At 22.8% G+C, this 19828-nt stretch overlaps 4 protein-coding genes across 4 annotated transcripts; 2 read left to right on the top strand and 2 right to left on the bottom strand. All coding sequences in view use genetic code 6, as the record gives it.

The window, feature by feature from the left end:
- Window positions 1-1014: 1014 nt before the first annotated feature.
- TTHERM_00266629 (hypothetical protein) lies at window positions 1015-3111 on the bottom strand. Its single transcript, XM_001470736.2, has 4 exons — window positions 2410-3111; window positions 2076-2286; window positions 1824-1955; window positions 1015-1767 (listed from the first exon to the last, which is right to left on the bottom strand). The coding sequence occupies exons 1-4, from the start codon at window positions 2968-2970 to the stop codon at window positions 1310-1312; spliced, it is 1362 nt and encodes a 453-aa protein (XP_001470786.2). The 5' UTR covers window positions 2971-3111; the 3' UTR covers window positions 1015-1309.
- A 1028-nt stretch (window positions 3112-4139) lies between these two features.
- On the bottom strand, window positions 4140-4993 carry TTHERM_00266620 (phosphopantothenoylcysteine decarboxylase; the record flags this gene model as incomplete). Its single annotated transcript, XM_001015897.3, has 4 exons — window positions 4140-4216; window positions 4267-4360; window positions 4441-4572; window positions 4628-4993. 4 exons carry the CDS (start codon window positions 4991-4993, stop codon window positions 4140-4142), a joined length of 669 nt encoding a protein of 222 aa, XP_001015897.2.
- A 638-nt stretch (window positions 4994-5631) lies between these two features.
- Window positions 5632-9588, top strand: TTHERM_00266610 (E1-E2 ATPase family protein; the record flags this gene model as incomplete). The annotated part of the gene is made up of 1 exon (XM_001015896.1): window positions 5632-9588. One exon carries the CDS (start codon window positions 5632-5634, stop codon window positions 9586-9588), a length of 3957 nt encoding a protein of 1318 aa, XP_001015896.1.
- Window positions 9589-11360: 1772 nt separating this feature from the next.
- On the top strand, window positions 11361-19124 carry TTHERM_00266600 (AAA domain protein; the record flags this gene model as incomplete). Its single annotated transcript, XM_001015895.2, has 14 exons — window positions 11361-11473; window positions 11530-11599; window positions 11656-11790; window positions 12025-12105; window positions 12166-12359; window positions 12413-13188; window positions 13250-13674; window positions 14043-14373; window positions 14424-14823; window positions 14886-15616; window positions 15696-16108; window positions 16154-17810; window positions 17878-18958; window positions 19010-19124. 14 exons carry the CDS (start codon window positions 11361-11363, stop codon window positions 19122-19124), a joined length of 6522 nt encoding a protein of 2173 aa, XP_001015895.2.
- Window positions 19125-19828: the final 704 nt, after the last annotated feature.

Below are 19828 nucleotides of genomic sequence, written 5' to 3'. Positions count from 1 at the left end.
TTTTTGAGTAAAAAAATTAATAATATTGTTCAATCAGTATGATCCATCATTATCAATAACCTATTTCATTTCATTACTTACATGATTAATTGCATTTTAAATAAATTATTATGTAATAAATTGTCCTAAACTCTTAGTACATATTCACTTAATTTTATTTGCTTATTTATTTATTTATTTATTTATTTATTTTTCAATGACTGGTTAATTTTTTATTAAAATGCCTTTTTATTAATGACCATGTAAATTCAATCGCATTAATATCAGGTGAATATGGACTATTATTGATATATTCGATTTAATTATCTTTTAAAAATTTATTGTATCTTTTGAGACATGGGGAAGAAGGGGAAGTTTTTGATAAACCTTTTCTTAACCACAAATATTTTTATATGTAAATATTAGAGAAATCTTATTTTTGCAAAATAATTTCTATGTCATTTGAGAAATTCAATTAAAAATATGTTTTAATAACAGGAGTCATCTCTATTTCCTCTCAATAATTGAATTATTATTGTGGTAGGTATAAGCTTTTTTTTAGTATTTTTTTATGAAAATTAAAAATATTTTATTTTTCAATATTTATTATTTTAAAAATTATTAAAAAAATATTTGAAATAAAAAAATGTTCATGTTAAAATAATAGTAAATCATACTTCAGAGAAGTGCTAATTATGTTAAAATAGAGTTTCTTAATAAGTATTTTAACAAGTTATTAGCTTAGATAGCCCTTGAAGGGTATGTTAATTTAGCTGTTTCTCAGTAAGTGCATATTTTCGACTGTATAACTTCAATAATTTTTATGTGTTTTTTATTTTTTTGGTTAAACTTTCTTTTGGTCAAAAAGTAATATTTTTAATCAATAAAAAATTTTTTACCTGTTTTTCATTAAAACTAAAAGAAAAATAAATAACCAAAGTATTTTGTTTTATTAGCAAATAAATGCATTTTTTATTTAAAATTTAGTATATACTAAATAATGTTGAAAAAGATTTCATTATTTATATTTTATTTAGTAAATTTTACTATTATTTTGATTGAATATTAATTGTACAAAATATAATAAATAGATAGATAAATACATTAGCAATAAGAAAAAATGTTGTTATTAAAATATAAGAATGAGTTTAATATTTCTTATTTACTTAAAAATTAATAATTTGCTATTTTTTTAATTAAAATTTTTTAATACACTTGCTCATTTTATTATATTTTTTCTAGAACTTAATTACAAAATAAAATTATCTTGAAGTTTGGTGAAATTTATATAAGAGATAGATGTGTAATGTAATCAAAACTTTTTCAAAAATCATTCGTTATCGTAACCAAAATCTTTCATATATTTGCTAGGAGAAACTGATTCTCTGTGAAAACTCTATTCTTGACTAAATGCCTCTTTGATTATACTTGGTTAATGATACTCATCTTAATGGGTTTTATTTTTATTTTATGCATTACTTGACTAAAGATCTACGTCTTCATCAGAACTTTAATATGCATTATTTTATAATCCATCTGGGGAATTGGAATTTTAATCACAATACTTTTGCTCATATTGTTAAGGATCAGTCTTTTAAATTCCTAATTTCTAATGAAAATTTTTGATGTTTAACTTGGCTTTTTTATTTGGTGTATTATCTGCTTAACCATTGGTTAAGCTACTATTAAACACGTTTATATAATCTTCTTAGCTATGAGGAGATAATTGGTTTATTGATATTTTATTTTCAGATTTTGAACTTGGAGATGGGTAAATATGATTCAATTCTATTAATAAATTTTATAGAGTTAAGCAAAGCTTTATTATTAAAATATTTAATTACCAGATTTTTATTCATTTTTAGAGGAACTTGGAGGAGCATAAGAGAGTTTTGGGTTAGATTCATCTTTATGATCCCTATTGCTCCTAGGCGTATTTAGCTCGATGGTAAGACTCTTTTTAAATTAATTATTTCCTATTTTTTGGAGATAAAAAAATAAATTTTAAATTTATTTGTTGATATTTTGGAGGTAGTTTTTATTTATTAATATAGATAGAATTGATAAATTAATTAATTAATTAACAAGCTACTTACTTTTTATTTTGATTCTTTCTTGGATAGTGTTCATTTATTAATCAATATCACTTTTTACAATATTATCCTTTTCTTTTGATAGTTCCTCATAGTTTTTTATTATTTCTTTCACTTCGTTATTCTTATTGTCCTAATTTAAGAATACTTCTTTAAATACATTTAGTTTAAGATTACGTTCATTTCTTTTTCTTTCTAAATCATATATCTCTTCCTATTTAAAGATGAAATAAATTTTAATAGAAAATCAAATTAAATACTATAATTTGCTGTTCTTTGCTTTTATATCTAGCTTACATAAAATAATTTTAAAACATTGAACTAATTAATGAATTACCTGTAAAAGAGTTTTCTTTGCCTGCTAATAGTTTATAAAAGAAATGCTTTTACGAAGTTATTATCTCTTTTGCTCTATTAAATTATCAAAAGAATCTCTTCTCATCATGTTCGAAGCTTATTGAGTAAGTTAAAAATTTTGAGAAGAAGTGTCTCTTAATACTTTATTTGGTGATTTTTCTTCGTCTGAAATAAGAATAGAATCGTCAGTTTCTTCTAGCCATGTGTTATTTTTTTCATCTATTTCTTTTTCAGCTCCTTTAAAGTAGAGTTTTAAGGAATTGGTTTTGGAGAGATAATTTTTTATTTTTTCCAAGAAATAAATATAGATTGGATCTTGTTTCATATTATAGTGTTCAACAAGTTGAGAATAAAGTACAATAAGGTTATCAATATGCTAAATAGTATATCTTTTCTCAAGTTTATTTTCTAAGCACAATATCCTAAGAAACAATTCCTGCGGCAAATTCATTTCTATATTTTATTACATTACACCACTATGGTTGTTAGTGTAATTGATGCTAATCTCTTATATTTATTACATAAATGTAACTTTGCTCATAATTTATTTGCTAAGCTATTATATATTTTATTTATAGCAGAAAATAATTTCCTTCTAATGCTAATTCTAGGATAAAAATATCTAAATATTCTTCTTTTAATTATAATTTAATTTTGTAGTAATTAAATGATTGTATTTTTGTTAATCTTTACAATTAGCTGTTTTGGTGAAAGCAAAAAAGCAAATTAATTTAATGTATGAATGAATGATTATGTAAATTCATAAAATACTAGAAAACAATCAATATTATACATAAAATTAGAATATATAAATCTTTTTCCCCATGAAATTTGCATGATTTATCCTTAATATTAATTTTGATATTATCTATTATAAAAAAATGAATTATTTGTTTATAATTAATTCTTATTTATAAAATATTTTTAATTTTCTAAAATTAGAATACATCAAAAATATTTATAAATTAATTATAAAATTAATAAAGACTTTTATAAATATAAACTACAAAATATTTAGGACAATGAATGTACTATCCTATTTTTACTTGATCTATGAGTAATATTTTTATATTTAATGCAATTAAAATCAAATTTTTTAGTTTATTGTTTATCAAAAATAAAAGGTATTTAAACAAATAAACAATATTTAAAGCTAATTTCTATCATCTAAATGAGATTACATTTTTAAACCAAATTCTCAAAAGTAAAAAATTTACTTAACAATTATAAATTTATTTTTTATCAACAATCAAAAATATTTTTAATAAAATATTGTCAATCAATCAATATAATCTATTTTAAAAATTTAAAAATAAAACAAAAAAAAAATAGAGATCAACTGATTATAACAATTAGTTAATTTATTTAGATGCTCTAATTGAGATGAAAATATATGATTTAGTTTTACTATTACTTGAAAATAAAATATGTTTATTTTACAAAAAACCCTTAATGATATTTATTTAGTTATTTTAATTTATTCAACAAATAAGTTTTAAACAAGCTTAAATTGAGCAATAAATTAAATAGTCTGATTTGGCAAAAAAAATTTTTATTTTTACATTTTATCGCTTTTTTTCATTATTACTGAAGTGATTTTAATATATTTTTTTATTTAAACTTACAGATTACTAAAAAAGTTGGGCAATAAAATTTAAATAAATTTGATTTTTTTTTTTTTACTTTTCGTTATTGTTTTTAAAAGATCAATCAGTTTTGATCTAATTACTACTTAATAATTTTTATTGAGTCACATATTGTTAATACTTCTGCCATTGCTCCCAGTCCTTTTTTATATGTTTTTGTTTAAATACATTGACCGAAAGATATAAAATACCTTTGTCTCCACAAACTAGAATTTTCTCAACTGTAGGCAATACAATTATATTCCATTCTTTCAGTTAATTAATCTATTTTTCTGTAATCGGGTGCTTTAAAATTAAAATGGCTTAGTTGATAATATTTCTACTAATCAAAAAAAGGTTAATTATATTAATACTAAATTCATTACTTGATACATAAATGTATTCATAGCTGGAGCCACTATAAAAGGTTTTTTTAGCAGCCTCAGAGACTTTTAATCAGCTAAATCAAAAGTTCTATCTTACTTTAGATCAAAGTCCCAAGCTCTAGCAACGCAAGTCTACATTTTAAGAATAAAAATATCACCAAAAATTTAATATAAAAAGCAAAGTTACTAATAAGTTATCGCAGGCTCCAGTTGCTATTTTTGAGAGAGTATTAGCAGAAAGAGGTGCAATTAAGAAAATATCTGCCCACTTTCTTAAATCAATGTGTAAAACGGGATCGCCTTTCTTTTTCCACTATCCCCATTCATCTTTATCTGTAAAGATTTAGACGTTACTCAATTTCTCTTAAAGATGATTATCTAAAAAAGTCATCGCTTTTTCAGTTGTAACTATTCGGATATCAAACAAATTAGCTTTAGATAAGTTTTCTACCAATTCTGCAATCTTTATTGTAGCAACAGAACCACTTATTCCTATCAAAAGATTCTTTTTGTGCTCCCTCTTGTTTAAAATTTTGTTATTAAGAGAATCCATTTATTATAGTGGTATTATCAATAAAAATTAAGATTTTGTAAAGCGTTTGATAATAATTAACAAAATACATTCATTTAAAGATATTATTTACATTACATTAAAATAAATAAAAACAATACACTAAAAAATTAGACTTTTGCTTTGATGATTCATTCAAATATGTAAATTTTGGATATTTTATATTTTGTAATTTTAGGATTGAATAAAAATAGTATACTTTTATCCAATAAAAATAACTATTCACTATGTCACTACACATTATTTAAAGAATATAATCAATTACACCAGATTTTTTTAAATTGAAAACATTATACTATTTGTAATATAAAAGCACTATTTCTAGCTTAATGATGATTGATTGATTGTTTTATGATTTTAGTAAGCTGTTGAGTCTTTTAATTAAAAAAAATATAAACTTTTTTAAAAATTATTGATTGTTTAGATTGTTTTAGTCTTTAATTTGTAATACTTATCATCTCTAACTAAACCTAAAAAAACCTGAAGTTTGATAGATTAATAAAATATCTGTTCAAACTTGAGCCTTTATAAAGAAAGAATGTTACAATTATTTATAATTAATTTATTAAAAAATATATCTGTTTATTTTCAAAAAATAAAACACTCAAAAGCAAATAGAGATGGAAGATTCATTTGATAGGCCATTTATTAACATGTAATTAACTCATGTTCCTGTTATGAATGGAGATAACATGGTTCATATCTCTTCTGAAAAAGGATCATTCAATGCAAAGACTGCTCCGCACGAAGCATTTCTATCTAATCAATAGTTAATAAAAGATCAAGAGCATGATAGCTAGAATAATGTGTTCTCAAATAATTTCATGATGATTAACTAATAACAATAACAAAGAAAATAGTAGCTTGATATTACCAATCGCTATTAATCTCAGAATAATTTAATTGATGATGAAAAGCAATAACTTTGCAGAGATAAAGATTAATTTCCTCCAATTAACAACAAAAAACCTAGTGGCAAAAAAGTTTTTCCTGTAGCGAGCTAATCAAACGAAAAAACGTGTTAAGAATCAAATGCTTCTAAAAGTGATATTTAAGCAAATTAAACGTTTCCATTTTATTTAGAAAATTAAACTAACTCTCAAAATTTCTACTATCCTTACCATGCGATGACTTTGAAGAATCTCCAACAATATTTCAAATTTGATGGAGAAAGAGGTCTTTCAAGCAACCAAATCGTTTAAAATAGAAGTTAATTTAGTAATTAGCATTCTAAAACTTAAATTAATTTAGAAAAGGTATTAAATTAAAGGTATGAAGTTGTAATTAATCTTCTTCTTTAATTTAAATTTGTTATAATTCTATCAGCAATAATCTTCTTTTTCTCCTTTGCATACTATTAAAGTGATCCATCCTAAATTTTGCTTGCTCTTTTTTTGGTTTGGATAGCTATTTTAAATAAAAGAAAGTCATTTGATGAACTGCAACAAGAGAAGTTACAAAGTGTAAAACAAAAATACATTCCTTCATATTGCACAGTCATTAGAGAAGGCCAATAGGTAAGTATATAAACATCAAGTGTTGTCGCAGGAGATATTATTGTCCTCTAATAGAACTCACTAGTTCCAGTTGATTCAAGAGTGCTTACTATTGATAGAGGATTGATTATGAAGGCAGACATTTCTGCCGTTTTTGAAGAAAAACTTCCTAAAGTTTTGAGTACTTTTTGCAATTATCCATCTAATTATTTAAAATCACAAAATGTTGTGCCTCAGGGAGCAAAGATAGTCTAAGGTTCAGGTAAAGTAATAGCTTTGATGTCTGCTGATGAGTCGTTCTGCATGAAACAAATCAATTCCCTCATATTTGAAGGCAGTAAATAAGTAAAGCTCAAAAATCCAATAAAATCTGAGCTTAACCATTTCGCTACAAATCTTTCATACCTTTCGATTATTATTGCCTTAGTCTTTATCCTTGTTAGCAGATTAGCATTTGACTGCTCAAACATGACCAGCTTTGTTTTTGCAGGATCTGTATTTATTGCATTCGTTCCTGAAGGTCTTCTTACATAGGTTTATCTCGCTAAATTCATGCGCTAAAAAAGTAGTTGCAACAAAGCCTAAAATGATGATAGTTAAAAAAAATTAGACTATCAGCCTCAAGAAGCTTCATTTAAAATTAACAAATATGAATAAGTAATTGAAAATCTATCTTATATTAACTGTATTTGTACTAATTTTGACTCCTTAGTAGAAAAGCCATAAACTGAAGTTACTGGAATGTGGGTAAGCAACACATTAGTCAACTCATCAAAAGATATTTTTAATTAAATTGATTATTTTGTTAGCAATAAATCGTATTTGAATTTAATTACTGGCTCTGTACTAGCAAATGATTCCTTATTTTCAACACCAAACTCTTCTTAATTTGACTCAAAATAGTAAAAAAACTTAAATTAAAATAACTATTTGCCATATGAAGCAGAAGGAGATTTAAAAGATGTTGCTCTTTTAAGACTTTGCCAAAATGTATTTGATGTAAACACTCTTCGTTTCCAATCTCCGATTGTTATAAATGAAAACGGAAATCTATTTAAGATTCCTTATGATGAGAGATCTTAATACTCAGCAGTTTTGGTTAAAGAAAACCAGAACACAAATGAAGAGTATACTATCTATATCAAAGGAAATCCACATATAATTATGAAGGCATGCACTCAAATTTTAATTTACGAAGATAAAACAAAAATTACAGAAGAAATTTATGATAAATTCTGCGATGCTATTTCTAAATTTTAGATAAAAGGAGAAGACATAATCGCTGTTGCTAAACTTCCTATAAGCAAGCAAGACTTGAAATCAGATAAAGTTAATTCAATCTTCGATGTTGAAGGTCAAGTTAAGAGATAGTTAAGTGATTTCATTATGTTAGGTTTGTTCTCTTTTTCTTCTCCTACAGCAAATAATTTAGAAAGATCATTAAAATTAGCAAGAACTTCTGGTACTAAAGTTGTTATTGTTTCTGAGAAGGACACTGTGACAGCATTTTCTATTGCTTCAAATTGTGGTCTATTCTAGAATTTAAAAATGAATGAAATATTAATTGACTAGACTTATAAAACAAAAGAAAAAGAAGACCTTAAAAGCTAATTATAGTCTGTTTCAGCAGTTGTCATGAATGGTGCTCGACTAAACGGTTTAAATTCAACTTTAGAATTAGAGTCTCCCATTTTCGATTGCCTAAATAAATAAGTTTGTATTTTTGCTAATACTTCTCAAGAATAAAAAAAGCTATTAATACCTTATATGAGACATATGGGCTTTAAGATTGGAGTTATTTCTAATGAAATTACTGATCTGATGTTCATGAATTCTGGAGATATTAGTTTTTCAGGAACTTAGGCAACTCCATTATTGTAAGGTTTAAGTGACGTTTAACTGATTCGTAACAAGTATTAGTCTGATATTTCAGCAGCCTTAGAAGCCATAGAGGAGGGAAGATGCTATATGGAAAATACCAAAAAGATATTTGCACTTTCGGGAAGTACTAAAATGTCTTAGATACTGCCTTTACTTGCATTCATCATTTTGCGTATACCTTTAGCCTTAAGTGCTATGTTCATGATACTATTAAGTTGTGTCACTAATTTTATTCCAGCTCTTTCTCTAGCTAAAGAAGATCCAGATATTGATATTCTCTTTATTAAGTAAGATTATTAGTAATATGGAAACATGTAGAAGATCACCTCTTAACCTAAGTAAACTTCTAACAAGGTGGCTACTTTTGGTTTATTCTTTTACTCCTATTTTTTCATAGGAGCAATAGCTGCTGGAGCAGGATTTTGTGCTTATTTCACCACCATGAATCACCTTGGTTTCCCTATTAAGTCTACATTTTAATTATTTGATAAAAAGGGATATACTGCTGATTTGCATGTTGCAAATAATATGGGTTATGATATTGACGTAGTTAATAATTATCTTCAAACCGCAAAACCACACTTAGATATCCCAGCAGATACTGTTCTTGATCCTTCAATGCCCCATTGGAACAGCTTATTCATGACCCTAAGTAATGACTGTGAATATGACATTTAAAACTATAATCCTACCCATTAATTTATTGACTGGGCAGATAAAAACTAATCTAAAGTAGATTTAAGAAAGTTTTATGTTTATTGTGATTAAAATGATAAAAAGTGGAAGAATCTTGTTACTTGGTCTGACTGTGATCCTACTGATTATATCAACTACTCCACAATAACAGAAAATACTGCTTGCTATACATCAGAAGCGCTTAATTATGCCTAGACATCTTATTTGCTTGCAATAGTTTTCTTTTAATTTACTAATCTTATTGCTCTAAAATCCCTTAGATGGTCATTTGTTCATACTCCATTTAATTTATTGTTTGCTGTATCTATTATTCTACAATTAATTATTTGCGTCTTTTTAGTTGAAATTCCTGGAATATAAATTATATTCCGTACAAGACCACTTCATTTCTGGCAGTGGGGAATACCTGCTGCTCCATTTGCAGTTTTTGTTTTACTATATGAAGAAATAAGAAAATATTTTGCACGCTCTACAAGGTGGTTTTCAAAAATAGCAACTTTTTGAAATAAAATAAATAAAAATAAATAAATAAAACTAATTTTTTAAAAATATTTTTAAATTTATTTTAAGTTTAGTTATGAGTTTTATTAATTATATCATTAAATAATTGATTCTAAAAATATTTAAAATAAATTTTGTTAAAAATAAAGAAGATTTTTAAGACCAATTAAAATTTTTTTCTTCATTTTTTCATATACTTTAACTATCAATCCTCATTAATTAAATGTTAAAAATATGATGGAATTCAATTATTCGATTAAAAAAATGAATTTAATTGAATGTTTAAAAACAAAATAAAACTTTTATTAAAAGATTAAAATAAAAATAGGTTATATATAACAATAATTATATGTCGTATATGAATATTATTGAAAATATAGAACAAGTTTTTACAAAATATTTCAATTAAAAATATTTTAAAAGTATTCTAATTTATAGAGAAAATTTAAATGAATTTTCGAATAAATAAATAGGGGAGTGCTAATAAAACACCTCAGTAATAATTTTAAAAGCTAAATCCTAATCGAAACTTATAAGATTGATAACTTCTATTTGTTTTCTATTTTAAATTGTTTCTAAAGACTTTGTTATATGATAAAAAGAGCATGTATAGAAAATAAAAAAGAAAAGTACTTATTTTCTAATATCAATACTTGCAATACTAATAAGGGATATCAAAATCAAAAATAGATATTATTAAATTTCATTCCTAACAATTATTTGTATCTTTTTTCAATTAATTTATAAATTAATGCATAAAATATTATTTAATATAAATATTATATATGAAAAAAAGTTCTCCTGATTTATTATTTCATTTAGAATAAATTGCATTTCCCACTATAATTAATTACCATTCTATGAATAAATTTAAAAAAAAAAAATTTCTTCAAAATTTTATGTGTATTTATTTATTAAGAAGTGATTTTTGATATTTTGACATATTTTATTGAGAAATACATAAAAAATAAAAATTAATTTTAATTTAAAAAAATATCCTCACATATTTAAAAATTTTTATTTAAAATTTTTTTTTAAATTGTCAAAAAGTTAAAAATTATTTTAATTTAATAAAATTAAATAACATCAAAGATTAAGAATTAAAAATATTAGAAATTATTAAATGTTTATTAATTTTACTTTATTTAATTTTTTTATAGATAAAATTTTTGTATGCATAAAAACATAAAAGTAATTGATTGATTTAGGTAATTAATATATTATTAAAGAGATAAATAAAATAGTTATGTTAAGTAGAGTAAGTAAATACTTTTTAAAAAGAAGTAAATTGTTAAATTTTGTTATTTTTTTTTTTTCAAAATAAAATAGAATAGTTTTTATTATATTTATTTTAAAAATAATTGCATTTAAGTTAATTTATATCCAAAAAAGTGGCTTTTAAAATAAGACAAACTATTTTAAGATGATATTAAGATCATTAATATAAAATGAGATAATTTGCATTTATTTTTTAAACGATTTTTTTGTTAAATTTCATATGTTTAGTTAATATTCTTTAGACACAAATTATTTGCAAAAAATATTTTGAATGTTTTTTTTGGAAAAATGTATTCTATTTGAGTAAATTTTTTCTTTCTTTTGTAATTTAATAAAATACTCTTATTTGTTTGTTATATTTTCTCAAAACACTTCAAATTAATTTGTAAAAATTTTTATTCTCTCTCTCTCTTTGATATCAGTAATAATTTAATGCGAAAATAGTATTGAAATCTATTTTGAAATAAGATAAAAAATTTGTAGTGATTTTTCAAATTATGTATACAGGCAATAGATAAAGTGGTTTTAATATAAACGCTAATAATGAAGAGTAAGTAAGGGGATTTGGAATAAATAGTGAAGGAAAAATACCAAAAAAAAAGAATAATTTGTAATATCATTTTATAATTTGTCTTTATATTTACCTTATAAATAAATAAATAAAAGCACACCATAACAAATTTCAGATTAAGAAATGCAAAAATATCTAAATTAACAAAGATTAAATGACTTCAGAGTAATTAAGCAAATACATTTTTTGAATATTACAAACTAATAAATTATTAACAATAGAATGAAGAGTTTAATTTTTAGTCCTAACTCAATAATAGTTAGCAAAAAGGCTTTCAAACAAAGAATAATGATGATGATTAAAAAAATAAAGATAAAGGAAAAAAAAATAGAAATCATGGATACAATAATGTCTAAGTAAAGACTTTAATTTTTATTAAATAAATTTTTATTTATTATGTATCTTGTTAAGTTTGGATCTAAATTAGATAAATACAACATATACACCATTAAAAAAGAATAGAACGTATTCATCTAAAGTGAATTAAGATTCAAGCAAGCAATAAAATATATAATAGAATTAAATTGCATAATAAACAAATATTATCTAAACCAATAATGTAAATTAAAAATAAAATAATTAATAATAAGAATCGTAAAAATGATGATAATGATTAAAGAAAAAAAGAGAAAAGATCAAAAAGTAGAAATAAGACAGGTTAAAGCAGCTATGTAAATATTTAATATTTTTATATAATAATTATTTATTTATTTATTTGATGACAAAATTAGGATTACAATGCAATAAATAAGTAATAATAAAACAATAGAATGCATTCATCTTTACTAAATAATTAGCGAAGTCAATAATTAAATTCGACTGGCATTCAATAATATAGAAACCTAAATACAAAAAGCTACTTAAATAATTAAATAGATGAATAATAATAGTAATATTTTTATAGATAACAAAATGACAATCTATAGTATTTATTTTTTTATTTAAAATCATTTTAAATTGTTTATTTTTTTAAAATAGACCATAATAACAGACAAAAAATCCAAATTAGAATTCTAGATTAAGGAAATAAAATAAATCTGATAGAATGAATTTTTAGTAATTTAAATCATTAATTCAAAAAGATTCATAAGAATTAATTGATTTCTTTTCCTAATTTTAAGATGTAAAATAATGTTTACCTGAAATCAAATAAATCGATGGATATACAATTCTTTTTGATTTATGTGAACGTATGATGTATTATGATGAATAAAATTAAGACAGCTAAATTAGAGAATATTTAAAATCTATTCTATTATCTGATCAATTTAAAAAATCTATTTCCTGGATTCTGGCTGATTTTTATGAAATGGAAATAAATCTTAAAAAAAAAATACTTGAGAATTATGCAAGAATTTTTATTTACATTAAAGATTACTTAAATCCTGTTGAATATGAAAAAGAAATAAAAATTTACCTTAACTCAATGTTAAAAGTATTTAAAATAGAACGAATTAATAACAATTTTTTATAAAGAGAATTTATAGAATTAGAGAAATGGGTATAAGATTAAGAATAAAAAAAATAATAAATTTAGTATAAGAGATTAATATAATAATTTAGACCATAATAGCAATAAATTACACCTTTAAGCGAAATAGATATAAGTAGTGAAAATATTTTTGTTATACCAAATAGAGAAGAGTTTGCTAATAACTTGTAGAACACAAACAGATATTCTGTAGTTCCTATTAAAGGATCATATATTAGTAGATATGTATATTTGATGAATAATTTCTTCCTCTTAAGAGAAGGTAAAATTACTTATATATACATTAAATCTTTTGATTTATTTTTTATAAAAATATAAAAAAGATTTTTTCAAAGAAATAAAATTATCTTTATCAACCTTAATTCAAAATGGAATGTTAGATCATCAAAAATTAGATAAAAACATATAAGGGGTTTTTTATATTTATTGTAATAGCATTATTAAAGATATCTAATTTGATAGAGCAGGCATATTTTTCACTATCAATACCTAACCCTTATTCATAAGAAACAAAAAGAACTATAAATGGGATGATTCAAGAAGATTAATGAATGGGTCTTTGCTTATTTTGACAAATGATAAATTTGACAAATTTTTTTATCTTGTTGTTAAAAGAAAAGCTAAAAATATAGATTAAGAATTTAAAGAAAAGAATACTGTCACAATAACAGCAGAGTTAGAAATGGATACCATGTAAGGCGATGAAATTGTTAACATACTAGATGACTTATAAAGATTCTTTTCTTAAGTAATTTTTCAAACTTTCAAATTAATTAACAGTAAATATCAATTAAAGCAGAAAAATAAATAAACATTTGAATATATTGTAACATATCATAAAAAAAACATTAATTTTTTGGTTGAAATTTGGTCTTATAATTATATAAAAAAATTTTGCAAAAAATATTTATTTTCTTAGTTTTTATTTATTAATGATTTGTCTGCAGTATTTAAAAAAATTTTATTAAATATAATTACATTTTTAAAAAAGTCTAACTTTTTTAAATGAATTGAAACCAATTAAAATGAGATAATTTAGATTTAATTTATAAAAATAGCTTTTCAAAAAAAGATTTATCTTTAATATTAATTTTTTAAAAATAATATTTTATAAAGTCAAATGTTACAATATTTGAAGCAAAATACTATTGGGAGGCTTATTCTCATTTTTTAAGAGGAATCAAAAATATGATTTAACAATAAACAATACTGCCTTTTGAAAGAATAATAATTGATTGCTAGAAGAGAGTTGACAACCCTGATTTTATAAATTATAATACAACATACTTGATGAAAATTGATATAAATTAACCTAAATTAGGTAATAATTTAATTTTAATAAGACAAAACTGGAATACAGTAAATAAGGGTACTTTTGATGATTCTTAGTTTGAATGTCTTACTAATATTTTAACAAAATAAGTGTCGATTATTTAAGGTCCTCCTGGTAAAATTACTATTTTAAATAAATGTTCATATTTTAGACATATATATTAGGTACTGGCAAGACATTTGTTGGTAGTATGGCTGTTAAGGTGTTAGTAGATAACTATCACGTTTGGAATAAATAAGGAAGACCTATTTTAATGATTTGCAAAACAAATCATGCTTTAGATCAGTTCTTGAAACATATTTTAAAATTTGAAGACAAAATTGTGAGAATTGGTGGCAGATGCTAAGAGTAAAGTTTGCAAAATTACTTGATCAAAAATATTAAAGACTAATACAAGCAGAGCAATAAAAAATTCCATACTCCTTCTCTAAGGTTTCTAAGAGAATAAATTGAAATAATTGAGTAACTCTATTAAAAAATTACATAAAATGTAGAAGATTATGTTTTGTTGGATGATGATTATGACATTTACTAAGATGATTTTGATTTTAATTTGAAAAATTAGTAAAATAAATAAATAATTTTTCAAATAATTTTAATAAATTAAATATTTTTTATATTATAAGCATCATGGATTCATTCTAAAAGTTTGGAAACTTTTAATTAGAAAGAAAGAATATAAATTATTACACTTTGTAAGACTTAATAGTAAAGTTTTGGTGGTAATGTAATATTGAATCAAGTAAGCTCGAATAATTTAAAATAATTACAGATAATTAATTAAGATAAATTTAAGAAAAATCAAAAGATTGGAATAAAAAAATGAAATCTGAAAAATAAAAATATTAACAAAAAATAATTAATGAGAAAAAAATAGATGTTTAGTAATTAGAGTAATAAAAGCTTTTAGAAGAACAAAGACTTAGAAATCCTAATTTATAAATGTAGGATTTAGCAAATAAATCTAATTAAAACCAATTAGAAGAAGAAGAAGAATAAAGTGATGAAGAAGAAAATTATTTTGAAAATAAAAATGAATTTAATGTAGAAGGTAACATGAATATCAAATTTTTAGAAAAATAAGCATAGGAGTCATACTTATTAAAAGTTAAATGCGATGAAAACGAGCTAGAAAAATTAATATAGCAGATAAAAACTGGAAAATTAAATCTATTTAAATTGGACTATTCTTAAGTTTATAATCTTAAAGCTTATGCTATACAATATTAATAAGAATAGACCTTTTAGGAAATTAAAAAATCCTTAAAGTTATATAGTTAATATTAACAACAATTCAAGGAGGAATTTAATCAAGACGATGCTAGAATTATTGTAGAAAGTAAGTGTAAGATAGTTGGTAAATATTCTTTTAGTTCATTATGTTTATATAATTTTCTAATAATTAATTAATTTATTATTTATTTTTAATTGCTTAGGAATGACTTTGAATGGTGCTTCAATAAACTCACATCTCATAAAATATCTTAGATCCCCAATCGTAATTATTGAAGAAGCTGGTGAAGTACTTGAGAGTTTATTGATACCAGTTTTACAGCCATCAACTTAACAATTAATTTTGATTGGTGATCATCAACAGTTGAAGCCCTCGGTTAACAATTATGAATTAGAGAAAAAATATAATTTTAACACATCACTTTTAGAAAGGCTTGTTAAAAATGAAGTTGAGTATGCACAACTAAAGGTACAAAGGAGAATGAATCCTAGCTTTGCAGATTATATTAGATTAATATACTCAGACTACTAAGATCACTTTGATCTTATAAGATATTAAAAGAATGTTGTTGGAATGCCTTCAAATATGTATTTAATATCACACAGAGAAAATGAAGTAAAATTTACTATTCTTAAACATTTAAATAATTACTTTTTTTAGGAAAATATAGAAAACTCTACTTCCAAAAGGAATATTTATGAAGCAAACTATGCTATTAAATTGGCTAAATATATTCTTATGCAAAAATAATTCAAACAATAAGAAATAACTATCCTTTCTATGTATTTAGGTTAGTCACAATTGATTCGCAAATTAGCCAAAAAAGAAGATATTGCTTAGGTTAAGATTAGTTCAGTTGATAATTATTAAGGAGAAGAAAATGAAATCATAATTTTATCGTTAGTAAGATCAAATTAAAGTAAAAAGCTTGGTTATACTAAAACAGAAAATAGAATTAATGTGTCATTTTCGAGAGCTAAGAGAGGGTTTTATGTGATAGGAAATTTTAATATGATAAGATAGGTTCAAGATGCATAACTTTGGTAAAAAATCATAAATTTAGCTGAGAAAAAAAAACATTTAGTAGAGACTATATATTTTTAATGTAGTAAACACAAAGATGTTAATAAAGTAACCCATTATAAAGATTTTGATAGCATGCCAAAAGGAGGTTGCTAAAAAAAGTGTAACACAATGAAGTAATGTGGTCATGCATGTTCTTAATTTTGTCATCCAGATGAATGTGAAAATTATAAGTGTAATAACTCATGTATAAGATTAATTTAGGATTGTGGTCATGCCTGTTAGTAGAAATGTTTTGAAAAATGTAAATGCACTTCTCGTGTTTATAAAACTTTGCTATGCGGTCATCAAAAGCTTTGCTTTTGCGCAAGTGATATTAAAAATGAAAAATGCGAAACAGATGTTTAGATTATACTTAGATGTGGCCACTAAAAATAAGTAAAATGCTATGAAGCAAATTTAAATACCCATTAATGTGATGAATTAATTCAAATAAGACTTTTGTGTGGTCACTTAAAAGAAGTTAAGTGTTTTTAAAGAAACTAAAGTAACCATTAATGTTTAACTTAGATAGAACATACATTACCTTGCTCTCACTAAATTGTCATTAAATGCTGTGATAAAAATAAATAATATTAGTGCTAAAAAGAAGTTTCATTTTTTTGTCCTAATTGCAACATATCTATTTAAAAAAAAAAGTGCTTTTAAAATTCAACAAATGCTAATTGTACATTTTTGGTAAAAAAACTCCTCAAATGCAATCATTATAAAGAAATTCCTTGTAATATGAAACCTGAAGATGCTAAGTGCGAATAGGAGGTGTAAAAATTGTTAAATTGTGGGCATTAGAATCTTTTAAAGTGCTTCTAAGATCCAAGTAAAGAAAATAAGTGTTCAGCTTTAGTCTAAAAGTCATTAAAATGTAATCATTAGTTTATAATGTAATGCTGTGAAAGCCCTGATAATTTTATATGCTAGGCAAAAACTTAAAAACAATTAAAGTGTGGCCATTTTATAGAAGCTTAATGCTCAGAGTCTGTTGAAAATGTTGTCTGCAAAATCTTAGTTAATAGGGAATTATAATGTGGGCATTATGCATAAAATATACCATGTAACGAAATATAAAATGGATCATATCAATGTAAAGAGTAATCTAGAAAATATTTACAATGTGGGCATATATTGTTATATACATGCTATCAAAAAGATAAAGCTCGTTAATGTGATAAACTTATTTAACTATAAAAAAGCTGTTGTAGCTTAATATATAATGTGAGTTGTCCAGATTATTTAAGTAAATACAAATAAAATATAATATAAAATATTTAAATTTTTTTAATATTTGATAAAAAATAATTTAGAAAAGTAGTATGTGATCCCTCAATGCAATTGTTCTAAGCAATTTATATTTTGTCCCCATAATGTGAATGGTTTTAGGAAAGAAAATTTATGCAATCAAAAATGTGGGGTTATTTTAGAGTGTGGTCATATGTGTTAATCAACCTGTGAATAATGTGCATTTGGTCTTCTTCATAAGCCATGTAAGTAAGAAGTTGTTATTGAATATATTTGTGGACACAAAAAATCTAAGGAGTGTGGCTAAGATCCTGAATTTTGTGAAGAGCAGTGTTAAATATAAGAATGCATTCATAAAAAAAAAAAATGTTTAAAAAAATGTTTAGAAAAGTGTTCACTTTAAATAACCAAATCTTCTTGCAAATAATGTGAAAATAAAGATATTCATGAACTAAGCTGTGGACATAAATTTTAAAATTTAGATGAAATATTTTCATAACAGTTTTAATAAAATCCTCTAAGATTACCTGAGTGCTAAATCTGTAAATTACCAATAAATGTTTTGAAATATAAAATTAGTTTAAAAGACATTAAAGTAAATTAATACTTTTTTGCTAAAGGAATAAAAAACATAATGAAAAAAATTATTGAAGATTTCAAAATTTCAGATGAAGAAATGAAAATCTTATCTAATGAGTATAAAGCCTTTGAAAATTTTTCCAACTTCTTTGATAAATTTAGACTGTGTCATTTATATCAGTCGATAAAATATTTAAAATAATTTGAAAAAGATTTTTAAGATATAGAAAATTAGGATACGAACACACAAAAAATTTTAAATACAATTAAGTTGTAAGTTGAAATTCTTTAAAATACATATTTAAAGTAAAATTAGGTAAAGCTAAGCATTGATCATGTTAGAAAATTTGTTAATTCGATCATTTATTTAAAAGGAATGTACAATTATTTCTACAAAAAATTAGATATTAAATTTGAATAGCTGAAGGAGTTTAGAACTTTTTAGATGCCAGAAGAACTTAAATATAATATCGTAGTTTACTAGGTTTTTGAATATGAAAAATTAATATAACTTCATTTGATCACAAGAAACATATGGTGTTAGCCTATTTTAATGCCCATTCTTATGTAATAAATACTTTAATAATTTTCTTTAAATTTATTTTTTTTAATGAAAAGGTCGATATGCCCAAATTAACATATTTGCTAGTAAGAGAATACTAAATGTTAGCTTTAAATATGTGGTCAAAAAACAGATTTATAAGAATTTTATTACATCGTATCCTCCTAATGAGTAGAAAGAATCATGAAAAAGAATATTAAAAAAACATGTATCAGTTCAATAAAAAGATAAAATTTATTCATTTTTAATATTACTAAATGTGGTTTTTTTATAAAAAAAAATATATTTTATGTTATTTAGTTTAAATACACGGTTTTTATTCAAACCATAAAATATTTTTAATTTTTAGAAGGATTAGGGAGTTAAATAGGATTCATGGTATTATTTTTCGATATTTTCTTAATGAAACATATAAATATTATTTTATTAATTAAATTAATTTCTATCAAGATGATTACAAAAGAAAATTTAAACAATAATTAAATAATATTTTCAAAGATATAAAACTAATTAATTAATTAGTTAAAATAATATTTTTAAAGAAATTAAATTATTTGTTAAAAGATGTAAATGTATTAATTAATTTGATAATAATTGAAATATATTATTTGTTTTAGATAAATTTTTAAATAATTAAAATCAAATTAAAGAACAAGTAAATATCTTCTAAATAGATGTACTATTTAGAATATGTAAAAAATATACATACATAATTTCTATTTTTTAAAACTTTAAATCATTTTATTATTTCTTAATCTATAATCAAGTCATTATTCTTTTAATTTTGTTTTTTTGTGTTTATTTTTTTATATCTATTCATTTACCTAATAGAAATTATTTTCAATGCAATTTAAAAATAATTTAACTAAATCAAA

Source organism: Tetrahymena thermophila (genome assembly GCF_000189635.1).
Source record: "Tetrahymena thermophila SB210 genomic scaffold scf_8254649, whole genome shotgun sequence".
NCBI lineage: Eukaryota > Ciliophora > Oligohymenophorea > Hymenostomatida > Tetrahymenidae > Tetrahymena > Tetrahymena thermophila.
Note: the sequence above shows the minus strand (reverse complement) of the source record. Positions and strands in the feature narration are given on the sequence as shown.